The sequence below is a fragment of the Maniola hyperantus genome, chromosome 20 (genome assembly GCF_902806685.2).
Source record: "Maniola hyperantus chromosome 20, iAphHyp1.2, whole genome shotgun sequence".
Taxonomy (NCBI): Eukaryota; Metazoa; Arthropoda; class Insecta; order Lepidoptera; family Nymphalidae; genus Maniola; species Maniola hyperantus.
In genome coordinates this window covers 12,129,162-12,151,790 of record NC_048555.1, presented here as the reverse complement: position 1 = coordinate 12,151,790, position 22,629 = coordinate 12,129,162, and the positions used below count along the sequence as shown (strand labels likewise).

At 37.9% G+C, this 22,629-nt stretch overlaps 1 protein-coding gene across 1 annotated transcript in view; it reads right to left on the bottom strand.

Annotated features, from left to right (window-relative positions):
• Window positions 1–22,629, bottom strand: part of LOC117991632 (zwei Ig domain protein zig-8-like) — a 199,404-nt gene that overhangs the window by 24,340 nt on the left and 152,435 nt on the right. Inside the window, exons 3-4 of the mRNA XM_034979224.2 lie at window positions 9,824–9,942; window positions 1,516–1,694 (exon numbers count right to left, since the gene is read on the bottom strand). Of these exons, the coding sequence (XP_034835115.1) occupies window positions 1,516–1,694; window positions 9,824–9,881 (237 nt within the window). The 5' untranslated portion in view covers window positions 9,882–9,942. The remainder of the gene's footprint in view (window positions 1–1,515; window positions 1,695–9,823; window positions 9,943–22,629) is intronic.

Here is a 22,629-nt window from a genome sequence, read left to right as displayed (position 1 = left end):
GTCCCTTTTGGATACGTCCGAGGGCCGAGCAGTATCGGGCCGGTGCACACCGGTAACATGGCTTATAATTTCTGTTCGGGGATATTGTTGGCTATAGATAAAAATAAATAAATAAATAAAAGTTTATTCAGCTCACAAAACAAGAAAAGACAAAAAAAAAAAGCAAAACATACAAACCAAATGTTACAAATTAAAAAAATTAAAACTAGGTAAGCTTAAAACTACGAGCTGGACAGTACTAAAAAGAAAAATGATGTCTTGTTTGAGCTGAAAAGGCTACTGCCTCAGCATGATGCTGCAGTATTTGACTACTGCAGCGCTGATTTTCAGGCAGAGCCCTAGTGTCACGACCCGACAACGAAAGTGTTCTCTATAATATAAAAATCAACTAAAATAAAAATAAAAAACTTCATTATTAGTAGAGTAATAAATATGATATATATATATACATATAGGGTATTGCATATATACTTATACACATGTAAACTTATACACATACAAAGTGTAGGTACGACATGTTTTTGATGTATGGAATGCCATTATTCTGTTTGTGTCTACCTGCAGGGAACTAAAAAATCTTTTGGTTGACCACTTGACCGCCATAATATAGAATAAGTAGTATATTATAATATAACATAGTGTGTCTATAGCTATCTATAGCTTGGCTAGAGCACACTCTGACTTAGCTTAGACTTGAGACAGAGTTAAAACGAGACAGAGCTATATCTCTCGCATAAATATATCTCGTTTTAACTCAATCTTAAGTATGAGTAAAATCAAAGTGCGCTCTATAGATCTCACTTTAGGTCCATTACTGATTACACAATATGTTACTATGGTAACAGTAAATGCTTTAGCCACGATGTTCTTCTACAGCCTGGTGGTCTTCTGCCGGCTATTTTCCCCCGAATAAGCTGTGATAGCCTAGTGGTTAGGACGTCCGCCTTCTAATCGGAGGTCAAGGGTTCGTTCCCGGGCGCGCACCTCTAACTTTTCGGAGTTAAGTATGTGCGTTTTAATTAATTAAATTATCATTTGTTTTAACGGTGAAGGAAAACATCGTGAGGAAACCTGCATGCCTGAGAGTTCTCCATAATGTTCTCAAAGGTGTGTGAAGTCTACCAATCAGTAGACTATGGCCAAAAACCCTTCTCACTCTGAGAAGAGACCCGTGCTCTGTAGTGAGCCGTCGATGGGTTGATCATGATGATGATGATGAGCTGAAGGAGGTCGTATTTGCTATTTCTCATAATGTGGCCGAAGTGCTCCAACTTCCGCACTTTTATGGTCTTCAGGATTCCAAGATCTTTGGTTAGCCTTTATTTTAAGAATTTACGCCAATGGTACGGGAAGAGTACCCGATCTCTTTCCAAGCAGCAGTTTCCAAGGTGCAAATAGCCCTAATGATTGCCAACCTCCCTTCATGCCTTCTAGCCCTAATGATAGGAGACGGCATTTCAAGAAGAAGAATGGCAACAGTAGTATAAGTGATAGTAGCATTGATACTGCACTTACCGTTCTGTTCCCAAGATCGTGAACCCTGCAGTTCAGCTGTGCGGTCTTCCCGACCAACGCGGTAACGTTTCTGGAGTACGCCAGATCAAAATGTGGCCCTCGTTGCGTGACTCCTAAGTCCACGTCCGTGTACTCTATCTCCTGGCCCCCGTCCACTCCATTTGTGTTGTCTGTGCAACCTGGCAAAGATTTAAAAAAAAACATTAAAATAAATAAATAAATAAATAAAAGTTTATTCAGCTCACAAAACAAGAAAATACAAAAAAAAGAAAAGCAAAACATACAAACCAAATGTTACAAATTAAAAAAAATTAAAACTAGGTAAGCTTAAAACTACGAGCTCGACAGTACTAAAAAGAAAAATGATGTCTTGTTTGTTGATTACAAGTTAGCCCTTGACTGTGATCTCACCTGATGGTAAGATGAGAGTCTAAGATGGTAGCGGGCTAACGGGAAGGGGTGTGGCTGTTTTTAACACACCCATACCCCTTATCGGTTTCTAAACGGCATCGTGAACGGTACGATGACGGTCTGGTGGGAGCCTACCGACAATGCCATTGCAGTACGATGAACCAGAAACCAAAGGAGACAGCAGATTCGTAGATTCGCTCTACGCCCGAAATATTATTCTAAAAGCCGATATACATTACTTTCGGCCACGAACTGTAATATTATGTTATACGAATCATTTCAAAGTCTGGCGTATTATACCTACCTATAATTTATATTAATTGCCTTCGAAGACCATAAACTATGCCACCATAATCAGATTTGACTCACTAAGGCAGTGGTCCAACCGCCGCGCCGGCGAGAAAACGACAAACTATCGGCGATTTTCTCTCTCAACAAACGCACAATAAATGTACATTCCGTGTAAACGAAAGAGATGCATATATCAAAAGTTGCTCTCTGACTGTTCACACTGCCGGCAACGACTCGCTTTACTAGTTTTGTCGTTGAGCGACGAGCTTTGAAAAATAAACACGTGTAACGTGCGCGCAGGTTTGCACAGGACTGAGCGCACTTGCACACTCGCTTATAGCCCGGCGACAAAACTATCGAAACTACACACTCGCTTCCCGCTGATCGCCAACTCGTTTAAGTTTCCAGTTCTACTCGATTCACGTTCATCGTCGGCGGTTGGACCACTGCCTTATGATAACTTATTATTAAACTTCAAGCTCGAAGTACTTGAAGCCTTTCAACTAGCCTTTTGTCTTGCCAAGTAAAGCGCTTTACAACAGTGAACTTCATGGAATTACAAGAAGGGACCTAGTTGGCTACAAGCTTCAGCGTCCGTTGTCGCAGGATGTATGTCTCGCATGAATCACCGACCACAATAGCTGTCTCCGACTGAATGCGTCCGTAATATTCTGCGAGACAAAACTGCTTTATCAGAACATCCTTCGTAGAACGCTGTTAATTGATGAAAGTTTGATGTGTGGTCTAAGATTTGTGACAGTCCGTTTAGTTAGTTTTGTGACCCTGAGTTGAGACTAAAAGTGGTATTTAGTTGCGATTAGGACGACGCCATCAGGAAGTATTAAAGATACTTTTGTTTTCAGATCCTGTAGTGACGCTTTACAACTGTGGAATTCATGGAATTACAAGAAGGGAGCAAGTTGGCTACAAGCTTCAGCGTCCGTTGTCACAGGATGTATGTCTCGCATGAATCACCGACCACAATAGCTGTCTCCGACTGAATGCGTCCGTAATGTTCTGCGAGACAAAACTCCTTTATCAAAACATTCTTCGTAGAACGTTGTTAATTGCTGTAAGTTTTATCTGATGTGTGGTCTAAGAGTTATGGCATTCCATTTAGTTAGTTTTGTGATCCTGAGTTGAGACTTCTTCCATACCTTATCCCACGCTACGCATATCCTCTATCACGCAATCCATCCACCTTTTCTTTGGTGATCCTTTCCTCTTTTTTCCTTCCATATGTATACTTAACATTCTTCTAGTGCTTTCTTCCCTCCGCATTATAAATGCCCATACCACGCCAGCTTATTACCCCTCAACTAAAACTTGTATTTAGTTGCGACTAGGACGACGCCACCAGGAAGTATTAAAGACACGTTTATTGTCAGATCCTGTAGAGACGTTTCACAACAAGTAAAATTCACGGAATTACAAGAAGGGTCAAGCTTCAGCGTCCGTTGTCGCAGGATGAATGTCTCGCATGAATCACCGACCACAATAGCTGTCTCCGACTGAATTCGTCTGTAATATTCTGCGAGACAAAACTGTTTTATCAGAACATCCTTCGTAGAACGCATCAATATAAATGACAAGATGTACCCAAGCGAACAACATTTTTCACGGTTTAGGAACCAAATAAATCAGCGCCACCTCTTAGATACTAATGAACGACCCGTTTGAAATCCAGACGTTACTGATGTTGCATTGGTGCTAAATAAACATTTTAGGACCAATGAGTCGGTGCCATTTTGCTTGTTCAATGGCCCTGTCCTTATATTTTGTAAGGAATTTTAATGGCATAATATTTTGTACTTATATCAAATCTTTGAAAAGAGCAACCGCCGAGTTTCTTGCTGGTTCTTCTCGGCAGGAAAGGCATTCCAAGCCAGTAGTAGATGCATTTAATAATCCAAAAGTACTTGTAAAAGTTTGTAAATGAAAAAAAAAATATATAATTATGTAACCACGAAAATAGTCGAGATAATGTATAGGTAGGTACTAAGACCTTCTTTTTTATTTTTGCTTCTTTTGTTTGTCGCGTCTTTTATTTCCGTTTTATCATACACAGCCTATGATATTATGCCATGATGTTAATAATCCTATGGCATAACCACACCTTTATGACACGCAGAACAATACGAAGATCTCTATAATACATATCCTCATCTCCGAGTAGCCGAGATGACACGTCATTTATCAAAATGTCACGAGGGAACAGGTGTCCAAAGCATACCCGACCATACATAGAATGAATTATTGTGTTATCTAGTCCTAACCCTTAAATAAATATTTTTCATTTTTCAAATATTAACAACTAGATGATGCCCGTGAAATTTGGTACAGTTAGCTTACATCCCGGGGAAGGACATAGGCTACTATTTATCTCGAAAAATTAAAGAGTTCCCACGGGATTTTAAAAATTCTAAATCCACGCGTACGAAGTCGCGGGCATCCTCTAGTCTTCTAAATATATAAAACGAAAAGGTGACTGACTTACTGACTGATCTATCAACGCACAGCTCAAACTACTGGATGGATCGGGGCATCTGGACGTAGGCATCCGCTAAGAAAGAATTATTAAAAATTCAACCCCTAAGAGGGTAAGATGGGTTTGAAATTTGTGTAGCCCACGCGGACGAAGTCGCGGGCCTAAGCTAGTTTAACTTTGGTATCGAAATTATTAAGAACCATTTTCTTAAATCGACATTCGATTGGCATGGTCCAAATCGCTCATGCAGATCCCGCTAAGCATCCGAATGCTTATTTATTCCAATTGGAGCCATTCCAATTTATTACCAACAAAAGATTGTATACGCATTCCAGATTTCTTTCAGCCGTTTTCCATTGTCGGGTCCTTAAATTTCGAAAATCCATCGTCCCATGTAATTTCCGCTTCAACTAATACATTTTCCATTTAGATTTAGACAGCTATTATTTGGAAGGCATTTCTTTTAGGGTTCCGTAACTCGATAGGAAATAATCAGTCGACCTCGAACCTCGAAAGGGGAAAAAAGGTAAACGGTGTAACCACAGGCGTAACCTTAATACGTCACGCTAAGACCTACGCTAGTGGGCCAATGATGGGTTCATTGGCCCACTACTGAGAACGGGTGACCTCTCAGAGTGAGAAAGATTTAGGTCATCCCACCATGCTGGCCCAGTGCAGATGGAATTTTAAATAAAAGAATTCCCACGGAATTTTATAAAACTTAATTCCACGCGGACGAAGTCGTGGGCATCAGCTAGTAAGTTATGTTGCGCATAAAATCCGTTCTCACTCATGAGTAAAACAGAACATACAAAACGTATGAGAATAAAAGAGATAGCTATCTACGAATTTGAGTCTTGAATGCTGTTGCTTTGATTTAACTACATATAGACGCATATGTAACTTATCTTCTCGTACATCTGTTTACACAAAATCCATACTTCCGTAGATACTATCCATACATAATTTTATAAATGCGAAAGTGTGTGTGTCTGTCTGTCTGTTTGCTAGCTTTTCACGGCCCAACCCTTCAACCGATTTTGATGAAATTTGGTACAGAGTTAGCTTACATCCCGTAAACGGACATATTATATAGGCTACTATTTATCCCGGAAAATTTAAGAGTTCCCACGGGAAAAACCTAAATCCACGCGGACGAATTTGCGGGCATCATCTAGCATAATATGATATAGATAGATTAGAGTTAAAATGTAATTAGGTACGGAATCTTTTAACTAAAGCCCGACTCGCTCTTGGCCACTTTATTTCAATTTACTTTTCATAATATATCGAGAAGAGTCCGCCATAATGTTGGCAAATAGACTTTCGTCTTGATTAAAGTGGCCACTGTGTAATCCAGAGGCTTTCATGGTTTTAGAGCTATCATTTCTCCCGCAGTTTCGTTTCATTAAGTTGTATTTTTTAAATCTGTGACTTATTCTCTCTCGGCTACTTAAATGAAGAGCTTTCAAGATTATTCCTGCCTTTTTTTCCTTCTTTTAGGGTTCCGTACCTCAAGGAAAAATGGAACCCTAATAGGGTCACTTGGTTGTCTGGCTGACGTGTTTGTCAATTCACGGGAATCAAAAAATATAGGGTAAGTACTTACCGTTGACCTAGAATCATGTTTGGCAGGTAGCAATATCTTATAGGACAAGTAAAACAATGTCTTATATAGCAAATAATCCGAAAACCGTAATATGTAATATAATCTATATATATAAAAGGTGAAGGTGACTGACTGACTGACTGATCTATCAACGCACAGCTCAAACTACTGGACGGATCGGGCTGAAATTTGGCATGCAGATAGCTATTATGACGTAGGCATCCGCTAAGAAAGGATTTTTGAAAAGTCAACTCCTAAGGGGGTGAAATAGGGGTTTGAAATTTTGTAGTCCACGCGGACGAAGTCGCGAGCATAAGCTAGTCAAATATAAAATAATAAGTGTTTGAACGACCAAATAATAGGTAGGTATGTTTACTAAATGAGGCTGTCCGTCACTAACTTGCAGTTTTATATAGCTATGGGTGTGATGAATTTTTATTAAATTAAATTAAACTAGCTTATGCTCGCGAATTCGTCCGCGTGAACTACCCCTATTTCACCCCCTTAGTGGTTGAATTTTTAAAAATCCTTTCTTAGTGGATGTCTACGTCATAATAGCTATCTACATGCCAAATTTCAGCCCGATCCGTCCAGTAGTTTGAGCTGTGCGTTGATAGATCAGTCAGTCAGTCAGTCGCCTTTTCCTTTTATATATTTAGATACTGGTTGGATATTTCTTGTATGATGGTACGGAACCCGTCGTGTGCAAGTGAGACTCGAACTTAACCGGTTTTTGTCTTGGTTTCGTTAACTTGGAGTGGTGACAAGAACTTTTGTTTGTTATGATAAGTCATGACTTATACGACGTAAGAAATGTTTACTGTTTTAGTTTTCCTATTTGTCTCACGAAAATTTTCCTACTGTCTATATGATTATAGCTGAGATTACGAGTGAGGTCATAGACCTTTTGACTTTTGTGGAAAAACCGCTCAAGACCGACAATCCGTATTTGTATCATTTTTGTAACAGTGAAAACGTATCGTCAAATACAAATTTTTTACAAAAAAAATAAAAACCGACTTCGATACACAGACACTAAAAATTGAAAAATAATTTAATTTATTACCGAATATATTATGTATACAAGAGTTAATATAGTCCCATAATAATACTTTTTGGTGCCGGTGCCAATTAGCTTTAGCTGCGCGAATCGTCTAGACTTCATATTTTTATGAGACTCCACAATGGCACCTCATTGGCACCGACCCTAAAAAATATTATTATGGAACTATATTAACTCTTGTATACATAATATATTCGGTAATAAATTAAATTATTTTTCAATTTTTAGTGTTTGTGTATCGAAGTCGGTTTTTTTTTTTTGTATTTTTTTTTTATTTCACAATTTTTAGTGGTCCCATGGAATTATGCTATGACTGGTTAAAAATCTACTGTTTACTAAGCTATTACACTGATCGCGAGCAATTTACTCTTATCCGTTGAGGTGTTCCAGTATCTATCTTCGAAGATGTTCATCAGATCTTCACCAAATTTAAATGGGACCAACTTTGAAGTATACCCTTTCAAACAAAAAAAGAATTTTCAAAATAGGTCCAGGCGTCTTCGAGTAATCGGGGAACATACATAAAAAATTAAAAAAATAAAAAAAGATTCCGACGAATTGAGAACCTCCTCCTTTTTTTGAAGTCGGTTAATGAGATATGCAAAGCGAGGTCATTGCCTTGTTTACAAGGAACAAAAAATAATATGTAAAGAGGTAGACTGTATCTTCACTGTTCCGTATTTTTATGACAGTGAAAACGTATATAGGTAGTTGAGATGAGAAGAAAGGTCGTTGCCCTTGTTGACAAGGAACAAAATAGAACTTAAAATACCTATACCTAGAGGTAAATAGTAGGTATCTATTTTTATTTTATCGTTCTGTATTTTTGCCGTATTCGTGAGCTATGAAAAGAAAAATGAAATGAAAACTGAATACAAAATCGCTACGGATTATAATATTATAGATCGCGACAGGTCGAGATGGCAATCGGGGTGGGGATGCCCCGCACAAACGCGCAGACTCGGGGGTAACCCGGTGCGGGGTCCGCTCGCCTCATACTCCGATTGCCAGCTCGACCTGTCGCGAACTATAATAATAATCCGTAGCGACACAGACTATAATAGATATTGGCGTATGGTTCTGCACCTTTTGACACCTACGAACGTGGTTCATCAAAATGGCGGCCTGTTACCAGGGTTTCTTTCACAATCCGAGGACCTAGGCATTTCACTAATTAAAATCACTGGTTTTGTAGTCAAAGGCTCCATTTCAATAACGATTTAATGAGTTCTGCAGATTGAACTTCTACTATTTATTAAAAGAGATGCTTTGATACTATTTTATAGCAACAAAGTCATTTTTAAGTACATACTTGAACGGCTCTAGGGCTGTCTCTAATCATAGACAATATTATTAAGCCCCTTGTGAAGGGGTTTTCATTAAGAGCGCTCGCGAACTTTGAAATGAAATAAAATGCCTCAATTTTTTTTTTTAAAAGAAATTTAATGACATGGTGTACGAAAATAATTTCAGCCAAATGGCCGCCGCGACTCCACTGCAGGTGGTGTATCTTGGTAAACTAATTTTTGGATAGACTTTTGCATTTTTAAATGGGGCTTAATCAAGGCCAATGAAACCAAATATTGTATGATGTTGGAGAGGGTACAGAACAAGTTTGTCAGGTACTTGTATATGAGGCTGTTTGGGGTATATCCATATTATCTTTTAATGTACCCAACGTCAATGTAATAAGATAAAGTGGTCTAGTTATGAGAAAAGCTTTGTCATTAGATACACAGGTCGGCTCTAGGGCTGTCAATTACACATAATTAGTTAATACAGGCAGTGGCGTGCAGGTCATAGAGGCATAAAAGCACTGCTTACCTAGTTGAAATGGCTATGTGATCATTTTTCATGATGACCTGTCATTAAATAGGTAGTTAGCTATCTAATGCTTACCCTAGGTTCAAACCCTGTGCACGCCACTGAATACAGATTATAGCTGACGAGACGTAAAGCACCAAATGCGCCGAATAGAAAAGCTATCGTCATGGTTAGACTATGTGACTGTTCTAATCTTCGTGATTGGAGGACAAACCAACACCCACAACAAACAAACACACTTTCGCATTAATTTAGTAGTGGTTTTTATTCCAAAACACGACTTGATGCTAAAGTGTGCCATCTTACCTTTCCTTTTCATATGTCGGGGACAAGATGAACAACGGAGTCTAGTTATAATACTTGTTCACACTATAATTACCCGTGCTGAATTTAGTTTTAAATGTTCGTTTTTTAAAACACTGGTTTGAATCACACACTACTTAATTTGCACAAAATTTGTCTGTTTTTTACGATGATTTTACTGATACGAAGTAGTCTTTGTCATTACAATTAGGGCTGTCACTTACACATTACTAGTTACAAGTTGTGGCTCTAGGGCTGTCACATACACATAATTAGTTAATACAGGTTATTATGACGGTCAAAGGATCGGTTAACTCACCCGTGCGACTGACGAGAGCTAAAGCACCGAGCGCGCCGAATAGAAAAGCCATCGTCATGGCTAGACCATGTGACTGTTCATAATCCCCCTTTAACGCTCAGCTACACCGTTATCCTCATCTGTGGACAAAAGTAAACCTTATTAATGGGGAGTTAAGTCCGCTTTTGTTTGTCACGCTGCAAGGGTAGGCCTGGGCAGGACGGGGCCTTTGTTATGCACGCAGTTCCTGTTTTAGATTAGTAGGCATGACTGCGCATATTATGTTTTTTTGTAGACTGTTATTATTTACTAGACTAGGTATGTTTTTTTTACAGAGGAGTGTATTCGTAGCGCACTCCGTAGAAACGAAAAATGATCCATTTTTCAATATAAATAAACACACACACACATACTTAGACACACACGCACGACACATTGCATGCTAATTTTTTAGACTTTTAGTAATTTGTTTGTTGACACCTCATCTATGTGAACTGCGGAGGGGAAGCGGGGACCCTAGACACAGGTTTATTAAACTTACTTCTGGATTCCCGACAAAAAATTGTAAACAGATATACCTAGTTATTTAAACAAATTATCATATCATTTCATTTCAGTATAATATAGTGCAGGACGTGCCCACCCCTATTGCCATGACGACATGTCGCGATTTGCTTACTATACATAAACCCTGAAAACATTACACTTGTTTTTTGGGGCAGTCTAGTGTAAAATTTCCCTCTTGCGGCTCTATTATAGCCACATGTACTTTCTCACTTATAGTCCAGCTTTTCTGTGCGGAATCACTTGATTAACTACAGTCGAATACTAGACGCCACGCTTAAAAAAGCCTCGTAAAAACTTGTAGAAATAGTCTACGGCAAATACCAGTTAATCTATTTGCAGAGTCACTTGTCCATTACGATGTACAAGCGACTGCAAGATTGTAGCTCAGATTTATAAATCGAAAGAGGGAAATTAAATTTTAAACCCAATTGAATGACGGTTGGATTTTTCTCTCCTTTCTATTCTTTTCTTTCGTTTTTGAATTCAATTTCAATGTTGGTTCTTTCGCCGGGCTACTTTCAAAGTTTATTCATTTGCCTAGTTTTGAACTGAAAAACGTCGAGAGTTTCTCTTCTCTCTACAATATAATAAAGTGGCAACGATCCTCGTATAAGGAATTCTATGATTAGAATAGTGAAATAGACTGTGCAAGCGTTGAATTGTTTGCTCTGTGTAAAATGAATTAATTTACTTCTTTTAAAAATCTATTCTTCTTTCTAAATATAAAATTCAAAGTTCTGTCTGTCTGTCTGTCTGTCTCTCTGTCAAGAAACCTACAGGGTACTTCCCGTTGACCTAGAATCATGAAATTTGGCAGGTTGGTGGGTCTTGTATCTGGCCTTAGGGGAAAAATCTGAAAACCGTGAATTTGTGGTTACATCACACAAAAAAAAAAATTGCGGTTCATCATCATCATGATCAACCCATCGCCGGCTCACTACAGAGCACGGGTCTCCTCTCAGAGTAAGAAGGGTTTTGGCCATAGTCTACCACGCTGGCCAAGTGCGGATTAGCAGACTTCACACGCCTTTGAGAACATTATGGAGAACCCTCAGGCATGCAGGTTTCCTCACGATGTTTTCCTTCACCGTTAAAGCAAGTGATATTTTAATAACTTAAAAACGCACATAGCTCCGAAAAGTTAGAGGTGCGTGCCCGGGATCGAACCCCCGACCTCCGATTGGAAGGCGGACGTCCTAACCACTAGGCTACCACAGCTAAATTTATAAAAAATTGTGGTCATGAACTAATAATTAGTATTTTCAATTTTCTAAGTAAGATAACTATATCAAGTGGGGTATCATATGAAAGGTAATCTCATCTGTAAATTCTAAAACAGATTTTATTTATTTTTATGTATCATAGTTTTTGAATTAATAAATGTAATTGATAACATCCTGACAGCACAAGATCAGGGTATGGGAACCATCCTGGTGCTGCTTGATTTCTCTCGTGCGTTTGACTCAATCGATACCACACTATTACTTTCAAAGCTGTCATATTATGGATTTGGAATGTCGACCTTAAAGTGGTTCAATAGCTTCCTCAGTGGCCGGGCCCAATCTGTGCATATAATTAAAAGTGATGGTACTAAACTGATTTCGTCAACATCTCCGGTACTTCGAGGTGTACCTCAAGGATCCGCGCTCAGTCCATTGCTTTTTGCTATTTATACAGCAGATATAGTTCACTGTTTTTCCAACTGCAAATACCATCTATATGCTGACGACGTGCAACTATATCTCTCTTTCAAACCACAAGACGCAGCAGACGCAGAATTTAAAATCAATGAAGATTTAAATAGAGTATCTAACTGGTCAGAGAAAAACTCATTATTATTGAATCCTCTCAAGTCTAAGTACATGATACTAGGAACAAATAAGATGATAAAAACAATTGAGTCTCTGGGTACACAAGTCAGAATAGGAAATACTAGTGTAGAAAAAGTAACTGAGGCAAGAAATTTGGGAGTAATCTTTGATTCAAACTTGCACTTTGAATCACATATTTCGAATACAGTCAAAAACTGCTTCTACAGATTAAAAGTGCTTTACAAGATAAGATCTTACCTTAGCGTAGAAGTCAGAATACGAATATGTGATTCACTTATTTTGTCAAAGTTAAACTACGCAGACACAGCATATGGACCATGTTTGCTTGGAAGAACCAAAAAGCTAATACAGAGAGTCCAAAATGCCTGTGCTCGGTTCTGTTTCCCCATTGCTCCTCGCTCACATATTAGTCCTTACCTCAACAAAGCAAACCTCTTAAATATGTCAGCTAGAAGGAATCTGCACTTGGCTACTATGTTATTTGGGGTGATCTCCACTGGAAAACCAGAATATCTTTTCACACAGATTAAATGGGCAAGACAGCAGAGCAGGTTTACGCCAAGAGGTTCAGCGTGTCAAATGGCCGTGCCAAGGCATAGAACAGCAGCATTCCGAGGGAGTTTCAGGCTTGCTTTTTCCAGGATCTGGAACATTATCCCACCTCCAGTACAGCACCTTAAGTCAGTATTTGCTTTCAAGTCTAAGCTCAAAAAGATACTCTTAGAAAAGCAAAAGACTTTGGAAGCACTTGCTTGAGTTCTTGAGGTATCGATCACCCACCATTCCAGTATCTTGGAAAGCGGCCTAAATAATTAGCACTGGGAGGTTTCTAGAGACTACCCAAGAATCTAACCCTCGCACACCGTGGGGGACTCGTCATAAGCCTTGTTTTTTAAATAAAAAGTCAGTTAGTTTACTAAGTAAGTATTAGTTACTATGCCAGACCACCGACCGAGAAAAATACTCAGTTTCAGACAATTTTTCGCCCATCCATAGATATTAGTATGTCAATTTAACGCCGAGGGGTCAATCGCACAGATAAATTATGAAACCCGGACCGGTCCGGGACGTCGAGCGGAATTTTTCAGGGGATGCCTGAAAAACAGCGCTGAGGTAGTGTACCCACATACACTACTACAGCATTACGCTGAGGCAATTCCCTTTTTTGGGACAGCTATGCGCCACAGACACGCATTCGGGTTTATGTCAGACATTTATTTTATTTTATTTTAGATTAATTTTACTGTAATTCCATGCAATTCGGTTGGGAAAATCGCCGCCTCTATACACGTACAGTCGTACACTATCTATAGGAGCTAAGTAAGTGCGATTGTTTTCTCGGTTGAAATGCATGGAAAGCCGTACGTATTAGTTAAGTATTTGTGATCTTTTTGTCTTCATGCTCTGTTTTTTGTTGTGTTTTTTTTTGTTTTGTTTATGTACGTTTGTCTGGTGTTGTTCTGTTTTGTACTGTGCGCTATGGTCCCAAATAAAAGGTTATTTATTTTATTATTTTTATAATTATCCTGCAAAATGTCGAAAAAATACGACTGTAATACGGAACTCGTGGCGCGAGCCTGACTCGCACTTGGCCGGGGTTTTTTTAAACGTACATGCATTTTAGGACCAAACATAATCACTTTCTCGAACTCAAAAAACTTCCTCAATGGGTTACAGGCTATTAAGCCAAGCAGTTCTTAAGCAAGAAGTCGTTTTAAAAACAAAACTTTGCACTACTTGTTTTCCCTAAGCTTGGCCGTAAGCCAGTCTTAAAGAGTTTGTATGGGTAATAGAAAGACGGGTATCCATTAGAAAGATTTCCGGAGAAAAGCGCGGATTAACTTGATGGGAACTGGGAAGTCGGTTCACTTGAACTTTGGACATTTTATTACAAAACATTATCTGAATATAATAAAAGAAAAACCGGCCAAGTGCGAGTCAGGCTCGCGCAATGAGGGTTCCGTACTACAGTCGTATTTTTTCGACATTTTGCACGATAATTCAAAAACTATGATGCATAAAAATAAATAAAAATCTGTTTTAGAATGTACAGGTGAAGACCTTTCATATGATACCCCAATTGATATAGTCACTCACTTCGAAAGTTGAAAATACTTAGTATTAGTTCATGACCACAATTTAATTTTTTTCGTGTGATCTAACCCTAAATTCACGGTTTTCAGATTTTTCCCCAAATGTCTGCTATAAGATCTACCGACCTGCCAAATTTCATGATTCTAGGTCAACGGGAAGTACCCTGTAGGTTTCTTGACAGACAGACGGACAGACAGACAGACAGACAGACAGACAACAAAGTGATCCTATAAGGGTTCCGTTTTTCCTTTTGAGGTACGGAACCCTAAAAAGGTGACTGACTGACTGACAGACAGATACACTTTCGCATTTATAATATTAGCATGGATTCCAAATCAGTGTCGTGCTGAAAAACTAGGTAAATCTCTTAGGAGCACAGCTTCACCAGGTAAGTGACAACAAAGTCAGACCAGACCCAGTTCCGGATTTCCTAAATCCGACCTGTTGGAAATTGAACCCAGGACCTCACACTTAGGTACTTATAAGACCACTGCTGAGTTAGGGAAGTCATCGTAGCTCAAAATAATTCCGTCCCAACTTTTATAAACTACTTTCTATTTGGACAAAGTTTCCTGAAAACAATTCTGTTTGCGGAGTTAAATTGAGAATGGAGTTTTTAAAACGAAAACATTTTAAAAGCAAAATTCTAAAACGAGGTATTTACTGAACAATATCAATTTCTGCGCCTCATGGGACGAAATGTTTAATGAAAATTTCACGGTCTTACGCTTTATAAAAGGAATCTAATAACAGAAATAAGGTCTGCCAGAGAGAAAATTCCGCATCTTTCCATTGAAACTCGTGTAAAGATGTATACACACTATTAGGTTTAGTTCACACTTTGCAGGCGTCCAACCGTGAAAGCACACTCGGTCAAATCTTCGTAAAGCCCTGGTTACATAGAACGTTACTTATAAGCAAGCAGCTTTGCTTCCAAATTTGTTCCTAAAATATCCCCTTCCAGGTTAGCCGGCTCCCATCTTAGACTGCATCATCACTTACTACCAGGTGAGATTGCAGTCAAGGGCTAACTTGTCATTTGAATAAAAAAATAAAATAAAAATTGTAATTTTAGGAACTTTTTGAAGATGCATGTCATTAATATAATCCATTCTGATTTTAATGAATAGGAAAGTGTTTAGGTAAGAAAGAAACAAAGAAAACTTTTATTTGATCACTATACTACAATAAACCTTAAAAGCTAATTAAGTCAATCTACATAATTAAACTGATAAGTAAAATAATAACAATATTAATAAAAATATACTATATATATACGTGTGACCAAATATAGGTCTCCCACTCAGCATCATGCTGCAGCAAGCTGCAGGTAACGTATTCATCGTTATCGTAATCGTCAACAAACTCTGCCCTTTGATTGGTTAATTCGCTGTTTACATTTTTTCACAGCCAATCAAAGGGCAGAATTTGTTGACGATTACGATAATGATGAAAACGTTATTCTTACACAGTTGGGCGGGCTGTTTAATCATAAATGAGACACACAGGTTTGGTGACTCAGTAACTCGCACGGTGTAGACGAGGCTTAACGCACAGTAAATACTGGACGCTGCACTGGACCCGCATTACAGCACAAATTCTCAACAGCTTCTATTGAAAGACGTTGAACGTTTCAGCTCGTCTGTGAATTACACTGGTGAATCCGTTTGGGTGTGAATGAGCCTTTGCAATGCAGCAGCAATTGGTATTTGGAACGGAATGTCACTTAGCTTAGCTTAGTATGGTATATGAGAACTAGCGTTTTTTGTGACATCGTCGGTGAATTTCTTTTTTATAGATTCCGTGATCACACGTGTGTCTGTCTCTGTCTCTCTCTATCTGCCTGTCTGTCTGTCTGTTTGTCAGTCATAGCTAATTTGCTCCGAATTTACTCAACCACTATGACCCAAAAATTGATTGATAACGCCACGATTAATGTAAATAGGAGTTTGAAAATGTAGTCCACGTAGACGAAGTCGTGGACATGAGCTAGTCTTAAATAGATATTATAAATGCAAAAGTGTGTCTGTCTGTCTGTCTGTCTGCCTGCTTGCTTTTCACGGCCCAACCGTTCAACCGATTTTGATGAAATTTGGTAAAGAGTTAGCTTATATTCCGGGGAAGGACATAGGCTACTTTTTATCCCGAAAAATTAACGAGTTCCCACGGGATTTTCAAAAACCTATATCCACGCGGACGAAGTAGCGGGCATCCTCTAGTAGGTATATAAAAGGAAAAGATGACTGACTGACTAATCTATCAACGCACAGCTAGACTAGACGGATTGGGGCTGTAATTTGGCATGCAGATAGCTATTATTACGTAGGCATCCGCTAAGAAGGGATTTTTGAAAATTCAACTCCTAAGAGAGTAAAAAAGGGGGTTAAAAGTAAATATAAAACTTCATGTACTTTACTGTTGTTAAATCCATTACTTACCTACTTACGAGATTAGTTTGCACTTTTAAACAGTAGGTAGATACCTACAGGTAAATATAAATTGTGCACTACATGTTATTTGACATACGAACCTTTCAAGAGAATTACTTGTTCAAGCTCAGGTAGTTTGAAACACAATACACTTTGAGTTATTTTTTATTCAGACATAAGTTAGCCCTTGACTGCAATCTCACCTGGTGGTAAGTGATGATGTAATCTAAGAAGGATGCGGGCTAAGCTGGAAGGGGTAGGTATGGCAATTTTTATTAAACCCATACCCCTTTTGTTTCTACACGGCATCGTACCGGAACGCTAAACGCTTGGCAGTACGGCTTTGTTTGTAGGGTAGTAACTAGCCATGGCCGAAGCCTCGTGTTCTATGTCCAGCAGTGGACGTCTATCGGTTGATATTTATTAAGAAACTAGCTACCCCAGCGAACTTCGTACCGCCTAACAGTCGATTCTTTTTCAGGCATTTTTTTTAATTTTTTGTCTCCGTAAGAACCATCCTCGTACTTCAAGGAATATTATAAAAAAGAATAAGCGAAATCGGTACAGCTGTTCTCGAGATATTTTGCGGTCAGCAACACATTCAGCGATTCATTTTTAGGGTTCCGTAGTAAACAAGGAACCCTTATAGTTTCACCATGTCCGCGTCTGTCCGTCCGTCCGTCCTCGGTTAATCTCAGAGAATCTATATATAGAAAGATACCTAATACACGTACATTATATTCAATGTTATTATGTTGTTCTAGCACAAATAAACCACGTTTACGTGATATATTAAACGCCTAATATTTACGTTCATCGTAGATACATGACAAGAATTTATGTACCCAATTATATTATTTACCCAAACAACCAGTAATGTATTTGTATAATAATTAATTTAACTAGTTAAGTAACAAAATAATATCTTATGGACTACAGGCGTGGATTTAGAATAGAATAGAATAATGTTTATTCGAGGTATATAGGTGGTACCTACATGGTGTAGGCAATATCGTCCTGTACAGCAGTGCAACACCTCGAACAGGTAGGCCACTCAGCTTGTGTTGAGACGTCGGGCCCCTCAGACACAAACCTCTAGAGCAAATATCTGAGGTACCAGATGCCCCAACGCTGATTTTCAGTGACCGCCTTTTAAATATTACCTAAACGTCAGTGGCATAGAATATATAAAGTTGGCGAGTAAATGGATAAATAAAATGAAATAAAGTGTTTAAAGTTTTTAAATTTAAAGTGATATAGGACATAAAAGAAGAAATAAGAAATAATACATTGAAATAGATGTTGTAAATTGTAAGAATAGGAAAATTGTACGATAGTTTTTTTTTTTTTGTATAATGAAGAAAAAAAAAAAAAAATAGCTCGCAAGGTGTGGATGAAAAAGTTAAGTTTGGTAAGATAAATAAATTAAATAAATTTTGACTAAATCTGTAACTTTTGAATATTTAAAAGATGTTTTTTGAATTTTAAACACCAAAGTCTTCGAACAGTGCGTGTTGCCAGTGATGACATAATATGGATCCGAGACATGGTCGCTAACTATGGGCCCCGTAAGCTCCAGGCTCAGAGTCACTCAGCGGGCGATGGAGAGAGCTATGCTTGGAGTTTCTCTACGTGATCAAATCAGAAATGAGGAGATCCGTAGGAGAACTAGAGTAACCGACATAGCTCAACGGGTTGCGAAGCTGAAGTGGCAATGGGCAGGGCACATAGTTCGTACAACCGATAGACGTTGGGGTCCCAAACTGCTGGAATGGCGACCTCGCACGGGAAAGCGCAGCGTTGGAAGACCCACACTAGGTGGACAGGGGACATCAAACAAGTCGCAGGAAGGCAATGGATTCAGGCGACGAAAGACCGTGGCGTACAAGAGACCTATATGGCCAGCAGCGGGCGTCTATCGGTTGATAATGATGCAGACGAACAGTCGGGTTTTTGTGGACTTAATTTTTTTTTCTAAAACCACTGAACCGGTTCAGTAACTCACTCACGTAAGATTCTTCGGAGCGGTTCCTTTGGGGCTTATCTACGTTTACACTTCCGCGTTTTGTGTGGAATACTAAAGTGCTGATTTTAAACTTAATTGCTACGAGGAACAAAGAGTAAATACTAATTACTACGAGGTATTTATTTTCACCCAACTTTTATGTACTTAACTACTAGATTTTGCCCGCGACTTAATTCACGTCAATTTTGCTATTAAAAGACTAAAGAAAGTTGACTATAGTATAGTATAGTATACTGTATAGTATAGTATAGTATAGTATAGTATAGTATAGTATAGTATAGTATAGTATAGTATAGTATAGTATAGTATATTATAGTATAGTATAGTATAGTATATTATAGTCCGTAGAAAATGACTCCTCACGCGCCAATGGGTCAATTGTCATGTCAAGAGTACGGCTTCACCTTTAAAATAAGGTTTAAAATCGCACTTTTGACATTAAATTGGACACATAAAGTTAAAATGGCGTGTGAGGAGTTAAATTTTACGCGTAGTCAAATAATTTTATACAGTGCGACAGCCTTGTCGGCGCGTGGCGCGTGGCGAAAATTGGAACTAACGTTGCCGTCAAGTGTCCCCTTTGTTCTTGTTTGAATATTGTAAGCCTTTGTTCTCCAACAGTCCCCTGTCAATGTCATTCAAGTGCCAAGAGAGCCTTGTCGTACTGTAGCTACGGCCACACCCGCACGTCATTAATGCGGGATGAGTTGCGGGAGCGTCCAGGCATCGCGAATCTATACATGCAGGTAGGTAGGGTAGGGTAGGTTGGCGCCATTAAAAGAAAATCTATAAGGAATTATCCCTTGCACGCCATTCTGAACTCTATTTTAGTTTTAATTTAGTTCATTATCAATTTATCAATGATTAAAAACTGCTAGAAGTGTTATAAGCTCTGAGAAACTCTTAATTCAAACGTTATAATATGAACGTCGATGATGCCTAGATAAAACGGAAAGGCGTCTCTTGAACCTGTATTTAAGATAATATCTATATAATATTATCTTTTACATTAAGTGGAATCATAGCAGGAAACGTCATGAAACGTCATGAAACGTCATGAAACTCCGAAACGTCGAGGAGTTATAGCGTCGTAATACCGCTGTCGAGCGATGAAACGTTTTATGGTGTAAAGTTAAATGATTAGACGTTTCTAGAGTATTACTTATAGTATTTGGAGAGAGAAGAAGTATAATATTTGAGAGTATAGTATTTGCCAACCTTTTTGTATTCCGTACCTCAAAAGGAAAAACGGAACCCTTATAGGATCACTTTGTTGTCTGTCAGTCTGTCTGTCTGTCTGTCAAGAAATCTATAGGGTACTTCTCGTTGACTTAGAATCATGAAATTTGGCAGGAAGGTAGGTCTTATAGCAGACATGAGGGGAATGAATGAATGAATGAATGAATGAATTATTTATTCAATAAAATGCAGGTACAATAGGTTGAAACAATGTTTGATGAGCCTTATACATTTTACCGTAACTAGTGTTTGAATATTATTACCTTAAATTAAAAACATAAAAATAAGCAGGAATTAAAATACAAGTTATACATAGACTTCATAGGTACAATCAAAACAAAATATTAGTAATGAATAAAATGTCAACATAATAGAAGTCCAAATTAATTATTGTTAATAACTTAAAATATCCTTATCCGTTACATAGTCCTTAATGTCGTAGTAATTCTTATGTATTAATATTTTGTAAAGTCTATTTTTAAACACTGTCAAGGGCTTCTCTCTTAGATCGTCAGGTAATTTATTGAATAACGCGATTGCCATACAGTACGCACTCTTTGAGTATACCGTTAGTTTTTGTGAAGGTATGCAAATTTTATTTTTTCGGTAAGTTCTTAAGTTCGCGTTATTGTTATGGACAGGGAATATTATGTCACTGTGTTTTTTTGCAAATATAACCATTTGGAAGATATATAAACTTGGTAGTGGGAGAATCTTATGTTTCCTGAATAATGGTCTACAGCTATCTAAGAAATGCGCTCCGCGATTCCGGAAAAATCTGAAAATGTGTTCATGGGCGAATATTGCTATTTTTAACATTCAAAGTAAGATTACTATACCAAGTGGAGTATCATATTGTGAAATAACTTAACTTGTACATTCTAAAACAGATTTTTATTTATTTTTAGGCATATAATAGTTTTTTAGATTGTAGTACGGAACCCTCAGTGCGCGAGTCTGACTTGCACTTGGCCGGTTTTTTGAAAACAACTTAATATTAAGGAATACGCGCATAACATTCGTGCTTTAGGGTAATTTTGTATATTTTTGACATTTCCGGGGTAGTAAATAAATTAACGATTCCCTTAATGATACCGTTTTATGGCAGACAGTGACTTAATCTATCTATAATATCTATAATATGAATCAAAGACACTGCGCTTGGTCTCATTGCGTCTTATCTTGGTAATCGTATTCAAACAGTGTGTGTTAACGATGTAAAGTCATCCGGATCAGCCTCACTAATGGGTGTTCCTCAAGGCTCTATTCTAGGTCCTTTCATGTTCTTGGTATACATAAACGATTTACCATATTTTGTCCAAAATACTTGCGATATTGTACTATTTGCTGATGATACGTCTTTGATTTTTAAAGTTGATAGAAATAAAGACAATTTTGACGATGTGAGTGGTGCCATATCTCAGGTAACTCACTGGTTTACCGTAAATAATTTACTTTTAAATTCAAAAAAAACTAAGTGTGTTGAATTCGCACTGCCCAATACCAAGAACACAAGTAACATTAATTTAATGATAAATAACGATACATTAAAAATAGAAGAGACTACAACATTTTTGGGGATAACCTTAGATGCGAAGCTTCAATGGGGCACCCATATATCAACTCTTGCTAGCAAATTAAATCTTAATATGGGGTAAAGCGGCAGATATTGGGAGAATTTTTGTATTACAAAAAAGGGCAATACGCGCAATTTATAACTTAAGACCACGCGATTCCCTTCGAGAGAAATTTAAGTAAATAGATATCCTTACTGTAGCCTCTCAATATATTTATAATAACATAATTTTTGTAAGACAAAATATTCTTAGTTACAAGAAAATTGGTGATCTACACAATAGGCTAACTAGAAACAGAGACAAACTTGCAGCTCCTGCCTTCCGCCTCAGGAAAGTCCAAAAGTCATTTGTGGGTATTGGTATTACCTTTTATAATAAAATCCCGCAAACTATTTTGGACTTACCTTTGCACAAGTTTAAAAAATCTATTAAAAATATGCTCCTGAAAAAAGCATATTACACAATTGAAGATTATCTAAATGATAAAAGAGCGTGGATTTGACCTGCAGCTCGTTCCAGCAACGCACAAGACTGCAAATACTATTTTATAGTCAAAGTCAAAGTCAAATGATTTATTCAAAATAGGTAATAAATTACTCTTATTGATTGTCTGGTATAGTGTTAAATTTGTAAGATAATATAGTGGTGATAATTATAACGCAAACTTAAAACTAAAGCTACGAGGGTTCCAAACGCGCCCAGGTCTGAGAAGAGCCCACAACAAACTCAGCCGGGTATTCTTTTTATTATCACCACTTTACAAAATTATTGAAACTTATTAGAACTATCACAAAGTCGTTAAGCAACTCATTCCCAAGCTTGCTTATCATTTAAATAATCCTTTACATTGTAATAGGATTTTTCAATTAGTTTACGTTTTATGAAAACTTTGAACTTGTTGAGAGACATCTCCAATATGTCTTCTGGAAGCTTATTATAGAAACGTATGGAATTACGAGCAAATGAATTGCTAACTTTACTGAGCCTAGAGGCGGGAATTTATACATGGCATAATTTTGTACCTATATCAAATATTTGAAAAGAGCAACCGCCGAGTTTCTTG